This window comes from Thamnophis sirtalis, unplaced genomic scaffold (genome assembly GCF_051295495.1).
Source record: "Thamnophis sirtalis isolate CommonGarterSnake01/CBP01778 unplaced genomic scaffold, rThaSir2_p1.2 scaffold_12, whole genome shotgun sequence".
Taxonomy (NCBI): Eukaryota; Metazoa; Chordata; class Lepidosauria; order Squamata; family Natricidae; genus Thamnophis; species Thamnophis sirtalis.
Window position 1 is genome coordinate 25174465 of NW_028261392.1, and position 19422 is coordinate 25193886.

Here is a 19422-nt window from a genome sequence, read left to right on the forward strand (position 1 = left end):
GAAGGGGGGGAAAGTCTTGATACATCATGTGATGCCGCCATGACAACATGAGTTTGACACCCCTGCCCTATGTCATCATTCCCCAAAGCTGGGTAAATTACCCTAAATTGGGTAAAAGTAGGGTTGACATATTTTTATGACACTTGAACCCATTACCCGCTGACAACAGAGAGGTACATCTGGCAGGACCCAGAAGAAGGGCCTTCTTCATGGTGGCTCCCTCCCTTTGTAACATCATTCCTCTAGAAATTAGACTGGCTCCCACTCTTACACTCTTTAGGAAGACCCTGAAGATGTGGTTTTGTCAGTGGCTCTGGGGAACCCAGAGTTGGATGGAGCCCATTAAATGGGGGAAATGAATGTGTGTTGTCGTTGAGGGTGGTGGTGGAGGTTATTATTTTATTATTTATTATTTATATTCCTTCTACATTGTATTTTCATTTTTTGTAAGTCACCTAGAGTTGCCATCAGCAAGTAGACAGTTATATACGTTCCACCCTCCAAAAAACAAAATTTAATTGACTTAAATATGTACTAAACTATATTTGACAGTATTCCTGTTAAGACAAAAATAGATGAAATTGCCATGGGTAATTTGTTGAAAGTGACAGAAAGATAATCCAATAATATTGTTTTTATAATACAGGTGGTTCTCACATTACAACTATTTATTAAGTGATTGTTCAAAATTATGATGGTGCAGAAGAAATGAATTTATGACTAGTCCTCAAAGTCAGATAAAACGTTCTGATAAATTGTTTGGGGTAATCGTTTGGGAGGTTCTGCCCTATGGATTACTTTATGCTGATAGCCAACTGCACATGTCCTTTTTAATATCCATTCATACAGCCTTCTGTAATCTTTCTGGAGTTGTTCTCAATTTATTTTTTGATTTTCCATCCCATCCTGGGTAATCTGATTAACCATTGCCACCTTTCTGCTTTCCTTTAAATTCATTTATTTTAAAAATGGTTGAATTACAAAGTATGGATGAATACTCTTATTGTGAAAAGCCATTTATTTCTATTATTCTACTTGAATGAACTGCTTGTCCAAAAGACAACCAACTCTGTTATTACATGATTTGTTTTGCAAACCTGGCTAAGACACTTTTAATTTTTGAGAATACAAAGTTCATGGTGTGTCATGCTATTTATGAATTTGTTAATGTTTTTGGAAATCTACTTTAATAAAATATGTTAATTTTGCAGAAATTACTTTCTTTCTTGAAACAAGGAAGGCTTGTTTGACATGTTCATAAATTTATCTTCAAGAATGCTTTACATAAAATATATGATGCACGTTATCTTATTTGTCCCATCAATAAAAACTTGATGTCACAACAACTGTTATCCACCATGCAAGCCAATTAGTTTGGACAATTTCCATCTATTTTCCAATCTTCCATTTTTATGGAAAGTTGTAGAAAAGATGGCTGCACAGTAGCTCAGAGGACTTTGGAATAAATTGATTACCTGGAACTCTTTCAGTAGGGTTTGGGATTCAGATGACATTGATCACACTTTTGGATGACATCTAAAGTAAGAGTGGGATGATTTCTATTATTAAAAAAACAATAAAAGTGCACAATTTAATCCAATATCGCTCATTTCCTGCAAAACCTTTGCCAAGCTATCCAAGTCAGAAATGAAACGAAAGAAAAGATTCAAAATTAAGAAGTGAAACTGAATTTACAATAGGCATATTAAATTGGATTAAAAACTCAATTCCTATCTCTTAAAAAGTACTTTGCCTAGGAAAGGGATTCTCTAGTATAAATCATCTGCTGAAAAGTTAAATCTTCTTGCATAACATTTAGTCCTATGTCACAGTACATGATGACTGAGAGGAATGACAAGCATTTAGGATTAATAAAATCTGTTTCTCTTTTTAAGATGTGAATGAAAGAAATTGAGCTATATCAGTGATGGCTAACCTTTTTGTAGTCCCGTACTGAAAGCACATGTGCACCCATAATGCAATGCATGTGTGACACCCCCCCCACATGCGTGCATGACCACCCCGTGTGTATCCCACTTCCTGTGTATGCATACACGACCCCCTTGTGCTCCCCTGTGCATGCATGCGCAAGTGACCCCCCATGCACCCCGCCCCTTGCGCATGCACAGCAGAGACCCGAAAACCAGCCAGCTGGCGGGAGGCATGTGCACATGCATGGTGAAGTTGAGCTGGAATGACTTGCATGCCATAGGTTCGCCAACACGGAGCTATAGTTTTAGTGTGGAATAATATTCGTGAATAACCCCAATAAATTTGTGTATTTGTGTAAATTTTTAAATTGGCTAAATTCACCAATTTTATAGTGCTTTCAGTTTAAAGCTAGAAAAGAAGCAAGACTGAAGAATTACTTCCCCATTAAATATTCCCACTGAACACTTTGAGAACTTATTGTCTAATTAGAAGAAAAATGAAACAAATTAAAGAAACATTCATAGAAAGGAACAGAGATAAAAAGAGGAGAGAAAGGTTTCTGTAGTTATAGAGAAGTAAATTAGGAGACCCCACTAAGAAAAGATCCACTGTTATTACACTGTGTTTCCTAGTTTAGAGTATTTTATTAATGGAATATATATTCTAACATTTTTTTAAAAAGAAAGGTATATTATAATTCACTAGAATAAACCGATGAAATATAGGTCTGATGATGATAATTAGGTAAATGAAATGACCAAGGCAGTGGCAGAATCTCTGAACAGTAGAGATGGGACATACATGATGGGAGATGATTATGTATTTATTTTACCGAATTTCTACACCACTCATCACACTTGTGTAACTCTTGTTGCTCAGGCAGCTGTTTGATGGCAGCTTTTCAGAAACTTTCTGCAAACTGCTATTTATGAAAAGCAGAATTTCATTTTTATTTATTTTTCACATTTCTGAACTGCCCATCTCCCTCAAAGAGAGACTCTGGGGAGTGTATCACAAAATGTTAAAATTTAAAGCAGTATATATAAACATTAAATTTTTAAAAAAAGAAGCAAAAAATTAAAATCTGTAAAAAAAGACGAAGGGAAGGCTCTCAGGGGACTATCCAGCCCATGGCTGCATGCTCCCCTGGAGTTTCCATGCCAGGCTGCAGAGCCTTGTTTTAACTCCTTTTCAGAAGGCCAAGAGAGTGAGGTCTTTCAAAAGAATATTTAGAGAAGAATATTCCACAGCGCACAATTAACAGCAGAAAAGCCCCACCTTCTAGATTGTGCCAGCCAGAGTTCTTTAACTGATAGGATTTGCAACATACCTTCTCTAACTGACTGGGTGGGATGGGCTGATGTAATGCTGAATTCCTACAACCATCAGTTCCATATATGTACTTTTCTATACACTCATATATAATACACACCTTTTCCTATATAACTTAAGCAGGTTCTGGATCCTGTTGCAACTGATACAGTGCAACGGGCCCCGGCGTCCTTCACATGCATGCGCACAGCACACGCACACACATGCGCAAACATACGCATGTGTCATTACCTCCGTGACGCTCCAGCTTCTCGGCGAAGCATCATGCAGGTGCCGTATGCTCCGTGAGCATGCGCAGAAGAGCTCAAATACAGGCAAGGAGCTTGTGCGGGCGGGTAGGCCCTACAGAGCACCGTACCGGAATGGTACCCGGTGCTCCCAGCAGACACTGGTACGCCTGTACTGGGGTGTACCATCTGCAACCCACCACTGAAGCTAAGAATACAACTAATAAACTAACTGGTTTCTCCAATAAGAAAAAGACAGGTTGTTTTGCTGGGTGTCTCCCTTCTTACCAAGAGCACAAAGCAAGTGAGACCCAGAAATGGTGGGGCTGTGGAGGTATTGTGGATCTTGAAGAGGTATCAGAAGAGTGACCATGATAGGTCCCTGGAAACCTTTTGACATTCAGGACCTCATAACTTGCCCAAAGAGATTTTCGTGTGTGTTCTAAGCTAATATTTAATCACTATGGGGGGAAAAATCCATTATTTCCAAATGACAGCAATAATAAACTCCACAAGGGGCTTCAAGGGAGTGTTTTTATTATAGAGTCCCTCAAGCTAAACCACAAGAACCAGATTGGGGCATGGTTTAAAAAGAAACATATTCTCTCTGTAGGAAGAACCGATCAGACACTCAAGCATCTCATAATTTTTTTGCCTTAAATTATTACACCACTGTAACCTCAGGAAGTTACATACTAATTGCAGAATTAGGGTATACCTTTTACATACTAATTAGCAGCTGCAGCAGCATATAATATTTCTTTTGCTTGCATTTCATATATTGTGTCTCCCTTTATGAAAACACAGTATTTACTTGCTGATATTTTTTCTAGGTGCTTAGTGGCTAGATAATATGTATTTTTGGCTTTGGAGGCAAAGCCCCAAGCCAAAAAATACTGGAAGCCCCAAATCCACAAAATACTGGAAGAAAATATACACATGGCTGGAAAATATGATAAGACAACAAATAGATCTGAAACCTGAAACATTTTTGTTGGGCATGCTTCCAAGAAATTATAATAAAGGTAACACATATTTGGTTCTACACATCTTAACAACAGCTAGGATCGCATATGCACAATGTTGGAAAAACCCAGAAACTCCTGCAGATGATATTATAATTAAAAAAATCTGAAATGTGCAGAGATGGATAGGTTATCCCTAAAATTAAAGGAAAAGAAAATTCGAACTATTTCATAACATAGGAACTATTCTATAAATGGTTAAATGACAGGTGTTGAGGTTAGAGGAGTGGAATTAGGAGAAATATGGTTTATAGGAGAAAGAAAAACAGATGAGTAAATATTTTTAATCATTATATAATCAATACTGTAATGGAAGATAATATATGTTATAATACAATTGATGTTATCACATATTTTTTATATATTGCCTTGTGTGTGTGTGTGTGTGTGTGTGTGTGTGTACCTAGAGAGCACACTCTCAACATAGAAAGGAAATGTATGCTTTAAAACAATAAAAATATTTTTAAAAAGCTAATATATATTTTCTTATTTATTTGATGATATCATTTCTGAAAAACCTTCGGAACAATCAGTCTTATAACTATACGTTTATGGCTCATAGCTAAAAAAAAGGTTTGTAAATCCATGAAGGATTCCAATTAATGTTAATTTGGTCACCAGTTTGAGGTCAGTTCATGGAATATTAAAGAGAACGTACTCCTCATTGTACTGCTATTACTGAGACAGAATAGGACCTAAGCAGAATAGCATAAGCTATACCCTGTGTTCGTAAAAGGAAAGATACTTTGGTGTAGTGGTTATGGCACTGGGTTAGAAACTGGGGAACCATGAGTTCTAGTTCCACCTTAGGCACCATGTCAGTTGTGTGACTTTGGGTCAGTCATAGTCTCTCTACCCTGGGAAGCAGGCAATGGCAAGCCACTCCCAAAAGCCTTGCCAAGACAATTGGATTAGTCCAGGCAGTCCAAAGATGTCAACACTGAGTTGAAGGCACCCAACCCACCCACCCACTGCTCCCCCCCACCAAAGTTAAATGAAGTCAATTTGAACAACCAACATGCATTGTTATTTCTGGCACACATCATCTCCATTCTGCACTAGGATCAATAAAAGCCACATCAAATTGAGGAAAGGAAATCTTTCTTCCCTGCAAACCAAACTTTTAGGATGGGCTCAATTTATGCTAAACCAAGTATGAATCCAAAGGCTGTATGTAATCCTGGCACATGGTTAATACAAAGGTTCATGCTGTGCATGCAGAACCACGTTATCCTTTTTACCATATAAAATGTATATAAATGTAATTTAGGATAGAAATGTACATCAACATATACTACATGCATCTAGTTGCATAGACAGTAATTTCTTTTATGAGCTTTTCCACTGACACTGATTCATGACTTTTATAGATAGTTTTTCCAGAAAGAAGCATCCCTTTATCCATCCCACCCCACTCTCTTTTCAAAATGCTTTCTCCTGGCACAGATATATTTCCCCCCAAAAAACCAGAAAACTTCTCAGAGGGATGGGTGGTCTATTCTTTTTCAAAGTGGCATCAGAAAAATAACATGAATATGCGCTTGCATTAAAAGAAATGTATTACAATGGGGATCTTGGTTAATTGTATGATGCATTGTACCAACTATGTCCAGCATTCAAGAAATTGAAATCTGGATCCTAATGCAGTCAAGCTTCTTTAAAGATGCAAATTGGAGTCAAACACCGAAAACAGTAGGGTTCTCTTGATCCTTTCACAAAAGGTGCAAAGGACTAATCAGACTCCATTGCTAGGCTGGCCACGTTGTTTACAATAAACAGGAAGAGAGTTAGGCTGTAATTTCCCCACTTAATACTTGGACAAAAGCAATGGCTGGCAGCCTTCACATATTTAGAGTTGCAGCTCATCAAAACATTTCCTTCAAAAAAAAATGAAAAAAGTATTAGTGGATTCTAGGCGTGTTGAGGAGCCCTGTTTTGGGGCATTCTTATAAAAGAATAAATCCTGAGCCCCACTTCTGGAGTAACCTGTGAATCAGGCAGGGTTGGGCCAGTGGCAGATTTTGTATTTCTCCTAATACTGCAACATACTTCTCTGCGTTGAGAGAAATGTATGTTTTCATCTCCATTAAATTTGTATTTAATAAATTAAAAGTACACAAACAATATGAAAACTGGAGGGCTGCAGTCTCAGCTGTTCAGCTTGAACAGACAACATTGTCAAATAGGAAAAATGGGTTTGGTCCCCACATCCCTGGCCTGTCAGGTGGTCTGGCAATCAGCTTGTATATGTGTTGGTTGAACTTGAACAGGATGGCGGTGCCATATTTAACAGGGTCAATCAATTAGAATAGGGATGGGACCTTGGAGGTTTTCTAGTCCAACCCCCTGCTCAAACAGGAGACCCTATACCATTTCAGACAGGTGGCTGTCCAATCTTTTCTTTAAAACCTGCAGTGATGGAGCACCTACAATTTCTGGAGGCAAGCTGTTCCACTGGTTAATTGCCCTCACTGTTAGGAAGTTTCTCCTTAATACCAGGTTGCTTCTCTCCTTGATTGGTTTCTATCCATTTTGAAAATAAGTTGACCTCCTATTCTTAATGGTGGCCCCTCAAATACTGGGATACTGTTATTATGTCACCCCTAGTCCTTTTTATCCCCTCTAGATTAGCCATACCCACTTTCTGCAACCATTCTTCATATGCTTTTGTCTCCAGGCTTTTAATAACCTTGGTTGCTCTTCTTTGCACTTTTTCCAAAATCTCAATATCTTTTTTGTAATGTAGAGACCAAAACCGGATGCAGTATTCCAGGTGTGGTCTTACTAAGGATTTATAAAATGGTATTACTACTTCACGTGATCTTAATTACGGTGTAGGTTTGTGAATTCATGGAAATTTTAAAAAAAAGCAAATAACATCCATGCTGCAATTAAATTAGAGATTCAATTTACTGCATGCCCTGAATTCCAAATAGAATCTCTTTCTTGTATATCTTCATCTTATTCTAAAACTTGCATGACCTGAGACATAGAAAGCACTACAGTATTACATACAATAACTTTGTATGACTGTCTGCTCTGTTGTTTTGAAGTACTAAATCACTGCAATGCCTAAGTACCCACCACAACACTATATAACCAAGTAGACAGCAGTGGCTTTGTCTGCTATGACACAGTGAAATGATGGGTATCAATGAAGCCTTGTTTTTTCTTATTTTCAGAGAGCAAATGTATTACTATTGTTCAAAATTGAGGATTTTGATATAACGAATTACGTGTTTGCCTCTGCTGAAGTAAGTTACTTTGCTTTAAAAGAAAGGACAAGATCATGAAGTTGCAGAAACAGAAAATATTCCCTTCTTTCCATCAGGCTCTTTGTCTGTGCCCATGGCTCTGCCATTAGGCAACGTGGAGCAGCTGCTGCAAAAATTAAACAAATAACAAATATTTATGAGATTTACAGGCGGTCCCAATCTGTTATGACTTTGGCTTTACGATTTTACTTCTGAGAGATGGAGGTAAGGAACTAAAATCAAAATGCTTCTTGGTTTTCTGCTTCAGGTACCAAAATAACTTGAACAGCATACAGTATCAAAACAATTTGAAAAGAAGAGACCATAATTTAAATCTCTAACTTAATTAGCTTTGCAGAAAGTTCCACTAATGTATTATTTCAGGTATGACAAAACTTAATGCTTCTTCTTCCTCCACTGCTTTGCTGTGTAAGCTCCGTTACTACTATCATAGTTATGTTGAAAAAAAGAGAGAGAAAATAATTGTTTGCCAGCTTTGTTGTTCGTATTTTTTTTAAACTGTAACTGCAAGTTTTTATTTTAAATTCTCAAATCATACCAGCCTCAAAATTACAAGGATAAAAAGTGGCTTACCTCTGCTGTCCTAATGCAAGGCATGTTATCTTGGGAATAAGCATGAATGTAAGAAAAGAATAATAAGATTTTAGGATTGAACATAATCAAAGGTGTATCTGCAGGTATGCAAATATTGATTGACTAATTCCCTCTCACTCAGACCGAATAGTCTCTCTCTCCATCTCTCAACTTTCCAATCTTGTGCAAGATGCCTAGAGACATTTCCTTTATGGGCATTCATTAACTCATTAAAAGAAACTTAAATTTAAAGACACAGTTTAATCTTTATTTTCTGCTAATGTAACTTCAGTATGATTAACAATATAAGCCCATTTCCATCCCTCTGGAGCTTAAAGAACATGGAACATGTTCGTCCAGCAAGATGGCCAAATTTGAAAGCCAGTTGCTGTCCATGAATCACATATTAATGCTTGACAATTATTCAGCCTGGGGAAGACCATATCGCATCATATACCCTTAAATGATCAAAAGCATATGGATATGGTCATCAACATACAGAGACTTGCATCAAGTCAAGCCATTGGTCTATTAACATGGAGTTGACCCCATGGAAGCAGGAATCTGGGACCTTCCCATCTGTAATCTGAAGTGACTGACAGCCATTCCTCAGGCTTTCCAAAAGGAAGAGACTAAACCGAAAAGCTATTTCTCCTGCTAAAGGTAACTGGCTCAGATAAAATATGTAGCAAGTGGTTGTGTTTAAGCTTGTGTCATCATGAGTTTTCTATGCTTTTGTTTCAATGAAAAGTCTAACCTGGCTCTAAGACATAATAACAGAAGAATGCATTTAAAGAGTTAGTTGTCCACAAGAATGGCTTGTTAAACGTACTTAGGCATTTTATTCATGACATTCTTTTTGACTGAGTCCCCATCAATGGATTTTCAATCATTCTAAGAAGGTCATATTGAAAAACAAAATCTATAACATGAGTTCCTCCCTTAAAACAAAACACCCTAGAATTAAGTAGATTATTCTGGAATTAATAAAGAATAAAATTCTGATCTTGGAAACTCCATAAATTGTCACATTTATTGTTAGCATTGCCATTCAGAAGTGGCAGGATGTCTATAGCCACACATAGATTAATAATGCACTAGTCTTTATGAAAACCTGTATACTCCAGCTGTCTTCTGGGATAAGAGATGCCCCTGCAGAGATGGTACAGATCACCTTGTTTCTGCTTTAACAGATTGATGCTTGGATCTGTCAAATCTGACTGAAGACTTTTCCTCAGGCTACAGAATCTTTGAATAATGGTAAGATGCCTAGGAAAATATTACTTTCTTTGCAGTGTTCTGTATCATTTGAAGAACTGAGATTCATCCATGGGCATACATATGATTAATCATGAACTATATTTTCCTTAGATGTTACAACAAAGAGAAAACAAATAAAACAGAAGTCTTGTAAAAATTCATCATTCTCTCTCCTTGCTGAAATTCTCACAATAAGTTAAGAAAAATACCAGATAGAGTGACAAAAAAACAAGCATTTGGCTTTGTGATAAATCATCAGATAACACAAGAAAATGATTTTGATAAGTGTGGCCAAATATTTGCAAAGCCCAATACAGCTTTAGCTACTGGTCCTGTAATCAATAAATACATATGCTCCAACAGGGCCAGCTCCTAGGCATTATATCAAAGGCCCCCAATCTTGGTCACTTGAAAATATGTGGATTTCATCTCCCCAAAGGATGGTATGAACATCACCTTTTGGGAGGTGAAGTCCATACATCTTCAAGTGGTCAAGGTTGAGAAACCTTGACCACTTGAACCTCATATACTGCCCTATATGACTGAGACTCTGGGAACAGGGACCCTGCTTAAAATGTATTACAGGCTTTGACCAAAGGACTCACAAAATACATTTCACAAAATGTGGAATGTCTGTGTACTAAGATATGTGACCCAATCCTTCATGAAATGACATAAACATTTTATGTCATTCTTTCCAGAAATAACCAATTTGATTTTAATTAAGGCAATGTCAATAAAACAGCTTGCAGATAATTTGTGAACAAATCTGCCACATTCTGATAGCTCAGGGCAACTTGTATCTGAAGAAGCACCCAATATAACTCTATCTTTAATCATGATTTACTCCCATCTATCAACATGAGCTGTTTCAGATAGTACCGTATTTATCGGCGTATAACACGCAGTTTTAAAACTAAAATTGCAAGCTTAAACCCTGCCTGCGTGTTATACGCCGATAGTGCGTGTTATACGCCGGGTCCACTGTTCCCTCTAAGGTGCATGGCCGCGCGGCCGCGCACATGGCAAGAAACCCCCGCGCAGAGGTTTCTAACTCCCGCGCAGAGGTTTCTTTCAAAGCAAACGTGGGGAAGTCCTTTGCAGGCAGCTAGAACTGGCTGCCTGAAAAGGACCTCCCCAAACTTGTTTCAGCGGCAGCTCTCAGCCTGGCGGCAGCGTCACACAGACTGTGGAAGGAGGGGGAGGAGGAGGGAACCAAAGAGAGCTTTTACCGAGTCTGCGCCCCACAGCCAGGACCGTCCTGGCGCCTCCAGCCGCGTTTCTTCCTGCAAAGCCCTTCGGGCAACCCGAGAGTTCCGCTTGACGCCAGAAGGGCTTTGCAGGAAGAAACGCGGCTGGAGGCGCAAGGACGGTCCTGGCTGTGGGGCGCAGACTCGGTAAAAGCCTCTCTTTGGTTCCCTCCTCCTCCTCCTCCTCCTCCTCCTCCTCCTCCTCCTCCTCCTTCTTTCTGGAGCCCCTTCCTCAAAGATTTGGTACCAAAGCAATGGCGGTGAGGAAGTTGTGTCTTTTGGATTTTGCACTGTTGTCTTTTCAATGGTTCTCAGACTGGTTGAACCTTTAGCAGCTGGGGTGATATTCTTTACTGTTAAGGTTACAATTGGATGTGTTGGACAAATCTTAAAAGATGAAACTTTTATTAAAACGTTTGACTTAACTAAAAACGTCTTCCTTTTTCTTCTTCTTCTTAAATATGATTTATTTATTTATTTTTACTTCAGAAGTTTGATGACCGTTGTACAAACTAATCCAACCTAAATGTAGAGGAGGAGAAGAAGGGGGGGGGATTTAAAAAGAGCAGAGGAAAAAGAAAAGAAAGCATGAAGAAAACATAAAGAAAGGGATGGGAGGGAGGGAAGGAAGGAAGGCACTTTATGTTGAAACAGAAAATATTATATAAGGAAGAAAATGGAAATAACTTTTTGCTCAAAGAGGTGTTTTTTCATTTCATATTTGCCTTTTAAGAGGAGTTAATGTTATAATTCATGTTCTAATGTTATAAATTTTAATCCAACATTAAGTTCCGAGCTTCCAAGTCATTTATTTTTAATGAAAAAAAATTTTACTCAAATTTTTGTGTTAAAATGGGGGATGCGTGTTATACGCCGGTGCGTGTTATACGCCGATAAATACGGTACTTTTAGCACTAGTACGTAGACTTATATACTGCTTCATAGTGCTTTTACAGCCCTCTCTAAGTGGCTTACAGAGTCAGCATATTGCCCCCAACAATCTGGGTCCTCATTTTACCCACCTCGGAAGGATGGAAGACTGAGTCAACCTTGAGCAGGTGAGATTTGAACTGCTGAACTGCAGCTAGTAGTCAGCTGAAGTAGCCTGCAGTACTGCACTCTAACCACTGTGCCACCTTGGCTCTATTCCAAATTCCAAAGAAAAGCTCAAATGGGCAAAATGGTACACAAGGATTGTGGAGTAGATCCTGGACCCGTGAAGACAATGTCTCTAACATCATTTCTGGGTAATGGCTGCCATCTTAGAATCACCTGTTGGAGATCCTGCTTACCTAAATTTCACTCCACTTGAATCAAATTTGAATCCTATTGAAAGCCCCACATTAATATAATGGGGGAAATAAAGGCAGAAGTTTAGCACCCTCATGTTTTGTTTTGCAGGTTCCCACAGGCTGAATTATTTGGCATTACGTGGAATTAATTAAATACAGGGGGGAGAATTACCTTGCATGCTTTTAATAGTTTTTTTTATCTTGCATGAAATTAATAATTGCTGTTCACTGGCAAGAACCTGAGTCATTTGACAGGTATACCTAACATCTTGAGGTCTGAAGTTGCACAAAAAGGTAGTTTGAAAACTCCTGATTATTCTGGGAGATAAGAACTAACTGCAAGGCTGCTGGCCAGAATGAACATTTCATGTCACTATAACATTGCTGCACGATAAAGAAATAAACCTATTCGCTTGCATGGTATATAGGTGTCATGTTCAATCATGTTGGTACCTAATTGTATAATTCTTGTTTCTCTTTAAGAAAAGGCGGAGGAGAGGATGCATCTGAAATATGCCTGTGACATCAAGCCAAAAGAAATACCTGTAACTGCTGTACATCAGATCAAACTATTGGTTCCTCTATCTTAGTATTATCCACTGTGGGAGCACAACAGGGGTGTTTTTTTTTGGAGGGGGGCCACATTTGGAGTAGTATGCTTGGGACTACAGGAATGGGGCTAGGACAAGTGTCCACAATCCCTGGGCCACAGACTGCACGGCCTGTTGGGAACTGGTTTGTGCAAGCAGCAAGCAAGAGTGTGATGCTTTATTTGTGCATGCGCGGGAGCTAGGTGGCATGGCTGAAGCCATCCCTTCCCTCCTGCTGCTGCTGCCAGAAAGGTTGGGGACAGCTGGGCTAGGACACAAAGTAGAATTAACTAAAGGACAATTAAAAGTTAGGTCCTGTACACATGATCAATTGCTGGTGCTTTTGGAAAGTCTTTGAGGGTTATACCCAAAACTAAAAATGGTCATAGGACCACAGGTTATGCAATTTAGTCCTCTAGGTTTCTGAAAGGGCATTTCCCTCCCTTTCTTGATGATCTACAGATTGGGAATTTTTCCATATAAACAACATGCTAGATTCCTGTGACAATGGGTGGAAGGAATCTATTCTAAAGGAAGTGACAGCGATTATTTTACAGTTCTCTATTACTGATTTATCTTCTAGCCATTTAACATCATCAGTTTGCAGAGTTCCACTCATCATAACCCTCATTTCAAAAGCAGTTGTGTTTATTAATTGTGGGAACTATTTACTATAGCTTACTGGAATAACCAGACTGAGGGCTATAATGTCACAGGGTCATTCACTCACACACACACACACACACACACACACACACACACACACACACACACACACACACACACACACACAGCAATTCACTAAATTCCATAGTAAAGATGCTATCTATCTATCTATCTATCTATCTATCTATCTATCTATCTATCTATCTATCTATCTATCTATCTATCTATCTATCTAGCAATGTGGTCTAATGCAGGACCTGCTAAATACGATTTTACTTCTTTAAGGGACCCAATCAAAACAAAAGGAAGAAATAGTCCTAAAAAGCAAGCATTCTCATAAATGTGATAGTTTGATTCCTAAAAGCATGAACAATGAAATCTCTGTTGTCTATTTTTGGAAGAAGAAAGCAAGTAGTAGAAAGCATTGACAATGATCTACTTGACAATTGGAAAAAAAGGTCTCTTTTCATTTAGTATGAAGACAAAGTCTAAAAATCCCCCACTGCCTTTTATCTGAATACCAAGTATTCAGAATTACAATCATATTGGTATTATGGCTATTTTAATACATATATACATACATTTCCTAGAAAGTGCTGGTGTATTCCATTTACTATATATTAATACATGCATACATGCATGCATGTATACATACATACATACATACATACATACATACATACATACAATATTACTATATACTAGGAGGAATAAGGACAGAGGTTCAGTGCCCTTGTATTTTGTTTTGGAATTTCCCACAACTTGCAGTGAATCTGCTGCCATTGGCAGATCACACTGAATGCACTGAAACAAGGAATACCGCTACTTTGGGTGGTAATTTGATTTTACATTGTTACTCATTCAATAATTGAGTCCAAGTTGCAAGGAACACTTAGGGAGAAGAGGTTCTGGGAGAAGGATGTTACATACTTCACTTTTATACAAGAGGAGAGGAAAACTACTAGCTGGCTGCTTTGTGAAATTTGTACTGAACTGCTGTGGTACTTTCATCCTTTGTTTGCAGAAGAGATTGGCAGAAGAAACACACCTAGTTTAGGGATCCCAACTTGGCTCCAGTGCATGATTTTATTACATCATATTATACTTCATGGTGACATACTGTGTTTCCCTGAAAATAAGACAGGGTCTTATTTTCAGGGAAACACAGTATGTCACCATGAAGTATAATATGACAGGGTCTTATTTTCTTTTGACCCTCGAAATAAGCACTTGGCCTTATTTTTGGGGAGGTCTTATTATTTTTGAGGTACAGGAGGCAGCAAGCGTGGTCACCTCATGACTGCTACTGTGTTGCAATATTTTCAGGGGAGGGCTTGTTTTAGGGCATGTGCTCAATAGCCCGATTGGACTTATTATCCGGGGAGGTCTTATTGTCGGGGGGAAACAGGGTATTAATTTCATCAAACTTAACAGATAACATGCTGGTTACCTTTCTATTTATAGCAACACCATCTTCACAATCTAGCACTGCACAATCAACCTTGAGAGTTTGGATCTTCTGTATCTTTCTTCCATCATCTGCAGGCACATAGAGAACAGCTCTCCGGGGTATGTAGTTGCAAGACGGTGTCCCATGATAATGAACCCTGGGACAAGCTACAGGTAGGAGAAAAGTGGTCCTGTAAAAAAGAGTTTTCCAGTTATTGATTTTTATGGACTATATCTCTGCTCACCCCACAGAATCCCAAAGTAGTTCATAATAATATTAAAGACCAACAATTATTCACAATAGAAAATATAGCTTTAGAAAGCAAAGATTGACACAAGCGGGAGGGTCTTTAACAGCAGCAGAAGAAAAAAAGGGGGGTTAAAATTGCACTGGGGTTCGAGGTTAATTGGCTGCCAGTATTAAGCAACTTTTTTTCTTTTTAAATGGCTAGAGTGCTTGCTTTATTTAGCAATAAAGCTTAAATCTCATTATTCAAATTTCACTTTTGAAAGAACATTTCATAAGACTGGCATGATCTTACAAGAATGAAACCCAAGGCTTGGTCAGTTGAGCATTCTATTCCTGGTTGACATAGTCAACCAGGTATCTCTGAAATTCCCACCAGAGAACTCCTTCTTGGCCATGCCTTCAAAAGCACCCTTTTCTCAGTCCCAGACATAGTACCTACATACCTTTTGCTCTGGGAAGTTGCCTATCTTCCTTCTAAAGCTATAAAACAGATGTCCCTCCTGTTGAGTAATTTCAAGTTACTTCATACTTTATCCTGTTTCAATCTACAGCCAAAATGTCTGATGTAATTGGAAAAAATTTTGAAAATAAAAAGATCTGTGGTAACAATGGCTTGGAACATTATAATGTGCAATTTGGACAATAAGTTGATCAGAGCTAATTCCTAGAGGTGAAAGAAAAAATATATGGGTAGAGCTGCTATCACTCCCTGGGTTCCTATTTTTAATATATAATTTTTTATTTTATATATATATATATATATATATATATATATATATATATATATATATATATATATATATATATATATATATATATATATATATATATATATATATATCCAAGAAAACTACATTGACACATTAATAAAAGCTTCAGGAGTTGAGCTTAATTAAAAGGAAAAAAGATATTATTTTTTAAAAAATATGTTTTTGTTTACTGTATTAGATTCTTTTGAGGGTTATGAATTTTATTATAGCAGAAGTGAATCATGGGATTGCTTAAACTCCTCCCTAAAAATCCCATTTCTGCAATGAATGCTGTCCTATCCTTCCTCCCACTCTTCAGGATAAATAGTCTATATTTTGGTCACACAAGTGGGAGAACAGTTGAAGTGGGACAGGATTAAAGCTGTGAAAATCCTTCAAATGAAAGATGGCTAAGGTTCACATCTCTTCAATCAATTAAAAGTCATGCTTTTTCTGGGTTTCTACAGCCTCTTCATAAGCTACTTCTGGCTGTTTACATGTGCATGTCCTTGAACAAAAGCCCCTGTCTTCAGATCATTAAAACAGCCAAGTCTTTTCCAAGGCTTGTAGGCTTCTCTAAAGGTGAGACCACTTACACATGAAGAAACAACAGTACAAAGCATATATGCTTGTCAGGAAGACAATTAGGTTGAAATATTGAATTTAAATTTAGGTTGAAATAATGATTTCATTCTCTTTAAGATAACCTAGTCCTCAGTTATAGGATACAGCAAATGATTTCCTCCCCTGTAAATGTGAGACTAACTCTAATCACAATCTCATATAGCTTTTAATTTTTTCTGCCATCTTGAAGTTCTCACACTTTTAGATATAATGCAAAAGAACCATAACTGCATCAAATTTCCAAGCCATAGGGAATAGTTTCTTCTTATCTGCATTCCCCACCATCCATCCCTGTTGTCTCGGAGGTGCTCAGGAAGTCTTATTCTTGAATTCCAAACCACTATCTGATCTGCTTCCTGTCATTCAATTATGTGATAAGAGTTGCATCTATGAGGACGATATTAATGCCAAGGAGGACAGCATTCTGATATACCAAATATTCTCCAGAATGACTTCTACAACCTGTATCAATTGTTCAAATTAAGCACATTTGCTGATTTTGAATAATGTGTACCCTTGGCATTAGTGCCATTCCTCCCTCTTGCTTGACAGATTTTACAGATAATGATGGTATGATTTTGAAATGACAAAATCCCATTAAATATCCTCTCTCGTGAAAAGAATGACATTCTCCAGAAACAACTGGAGCTTGAACTAATACAACTGGCTCTACAAATGAATGAATAAAATAAAAATCCAAATGACATTTTCCTTGTTCATTGATACAGCTGCAAAACATGTGGATTGTTCTTGCAATCCCAGTTATTGGTGTAACATTTTACATCCTTCGGTTGGTTTTCACAGCATTAGCAATAACGAATGGTTAAAATAGCCCAGATCATATATGTCTAATTGCATATACATTTGTCCCCATGCACATTTCAATTTAGTTCTGGGGATAATGTTTGTTAATTGTACTTCTTTTGTACCCTGGTGGAGGGGGAGAAAAAGCTTCTTACTCATAAAGGGGCTAAGTGTTCTCTTCTTTCTCTTTGTTCACACAAGGAGCTAAAGTCACTTCAAGAGGCACTTAATCCCATCATCCATGGTTACAATTGCCTTATAGCTTTAGTCAAAAAGAATCTGAAGTAAATGCAGCTATATTGTGTAATTAAAAGAAATTCAGGTGGTTATTTGCCTCGGGCATATTCTTGGTACTAATACATAAAATGGCACTCCAGGGATCCTAAATACTGTAGTGTTTTAAACCTGATCAGCTACAGTATCATATAGATCAAGAGGAGGAAAATGCAAAGAGAGAGAGAGAAAGGGAGAGAAGAAGAAGAAAAGAGGGGCGTCTGAAGAGCCCGCTCTCCTAGTGTCTATTATAAAACAAAAGAATAGAGGAGGGTGTTCTACTGTTTGAAGTGACAAGAACTTACAAACATCTATATGAAAGGGATATAAAAATATCAAGAACAGTAGAGAAGCTGATGTTTTAAAGAAGAGTTCAGTCACTTCCAATAATCAAAAACTAACATCAAGGTGGATCATCCTTTTTATCTAGAATATGATGGGTTTTTTTCTTTTTGGAATAAAGGAACTATTATCATACAAAAAATGCAGAAAAGAATCTCTTCTTGTCTAAAGAATTCTAAATTTACTCCTAAACCTGAAAGAGATTTTCTTAAATACTGTTCCATTACTTTTAACAGCTAATTTCAAGGTCATAAATGGCTGGAGTTCAAATTAATGAATTACAAATTCACACTTTGAGAAGTTGATTCAAGTAAGTGCAGCAAAAGTAAATTAAGCTGAAAGACAATCATGCCAGTCTAGACATCCAACACAATCTGTACATTGATTTTTTAAAATTAAATATTTACCATGATATTTAAGAAAAATCACAAATCGCTGAATGTGCAATATTTGAATTGCTTGATAGATCCATAAATGGTTCTAAGAGCTTTAAAACAGAACTTTGAAAACAAAAATTTTTATCCTTCATATAAGCACCATTTTTTTACATTTAACTTTGTATAAAAATTCACACTAAAAAATGTGGTGGAGAAACCTAGTTTGAGCCTACTGTAAGTCAAATCAGCACTAAGGACAGTGTCTCTATTTCAAGCTGTCTCCATTCAAATTACAAGGCTCTTGGGAAAATACTCAGTGTGAACAGCTCACACTAGAAGAGTAAAAAGAACTAACGCTACTATTTAAATAATCAAATGAATGACATCAGGTCTTGGCTCTCAAAGGAAGAGACTAGGGTAGGTAGCTGAGTAACTGCCTGTTAGAAAAGCCAAAAGAAGGAGGAGGGGGAGGGGAGAGAGGGATGATCTACAATCAATTGCTAAGATGGATCGTATGATACCTGAGAATAGCATTTGAACTGTCTGCATTCATGGATACCATGTTCTTTAATAGGCATATAACAAAGCAGGAGAATGCCTACACTGAAAAGTAATTGCATTAATTCATCAAAGACATCATCTAATCGTATTAATATTTTGTGGCATTATTGCCACTATTGCATTTTAATTCATATTAAATTTTCTGATTTAAAAAGGACATCTAATCACACATACATTTGTTCAGAGTAATCTTACAAGTATAAATCAATTCAAAATAAATGCCAGAGAGGAAAAAGAGAATATTTCCCAAGTCATGTATGAACACAAAAATCAAAATGTAATTGATACATTTCTAAGAGAATATGGCTCAATAATGAACTATTATTACAGATGAAGAGGCTCATTCTATCAAACAAGCATTAACACTCCTGACTTTTCATTAATTCATTGAATAGGTTATCACTATAATCCTTACTTTGATTGCAAATACTAAGCACTTGTCCATATTTAGTAAATGCAAGTTATGATTGCTTAAAGTAAAAATAGAATATAATTATGTAACCATGATTATCTTAAAACAAGCATTTTAATATATGGAATATCATAGAGAGCCAGTTGAATTAATTGTATT

At 37.3% G+C, this 19422-nt stretch overlaps 1 protein-coding gene across 1 annotated transcript in view; it reads right to left on the bottom strand.

Annotated features, from left to right (window-relative positions):
* Window positions 1-19422, bottom strand: part of CLYBL (citramalyl-CoA lyase) — a 193137-nt gene that overhangs the window by 66610 nt on the left and 107105 nt on the right. The window contains exon 2 of the mRNA XM_014072615.2: window positions 14873-15062. Coding sequence (XP_013928090.2) covers window positions 14873-15062 — 190 coding nt within the window. The remainder of the gene's footprint in view (window positions 1-14872; window positions 15063-19422) is intronic.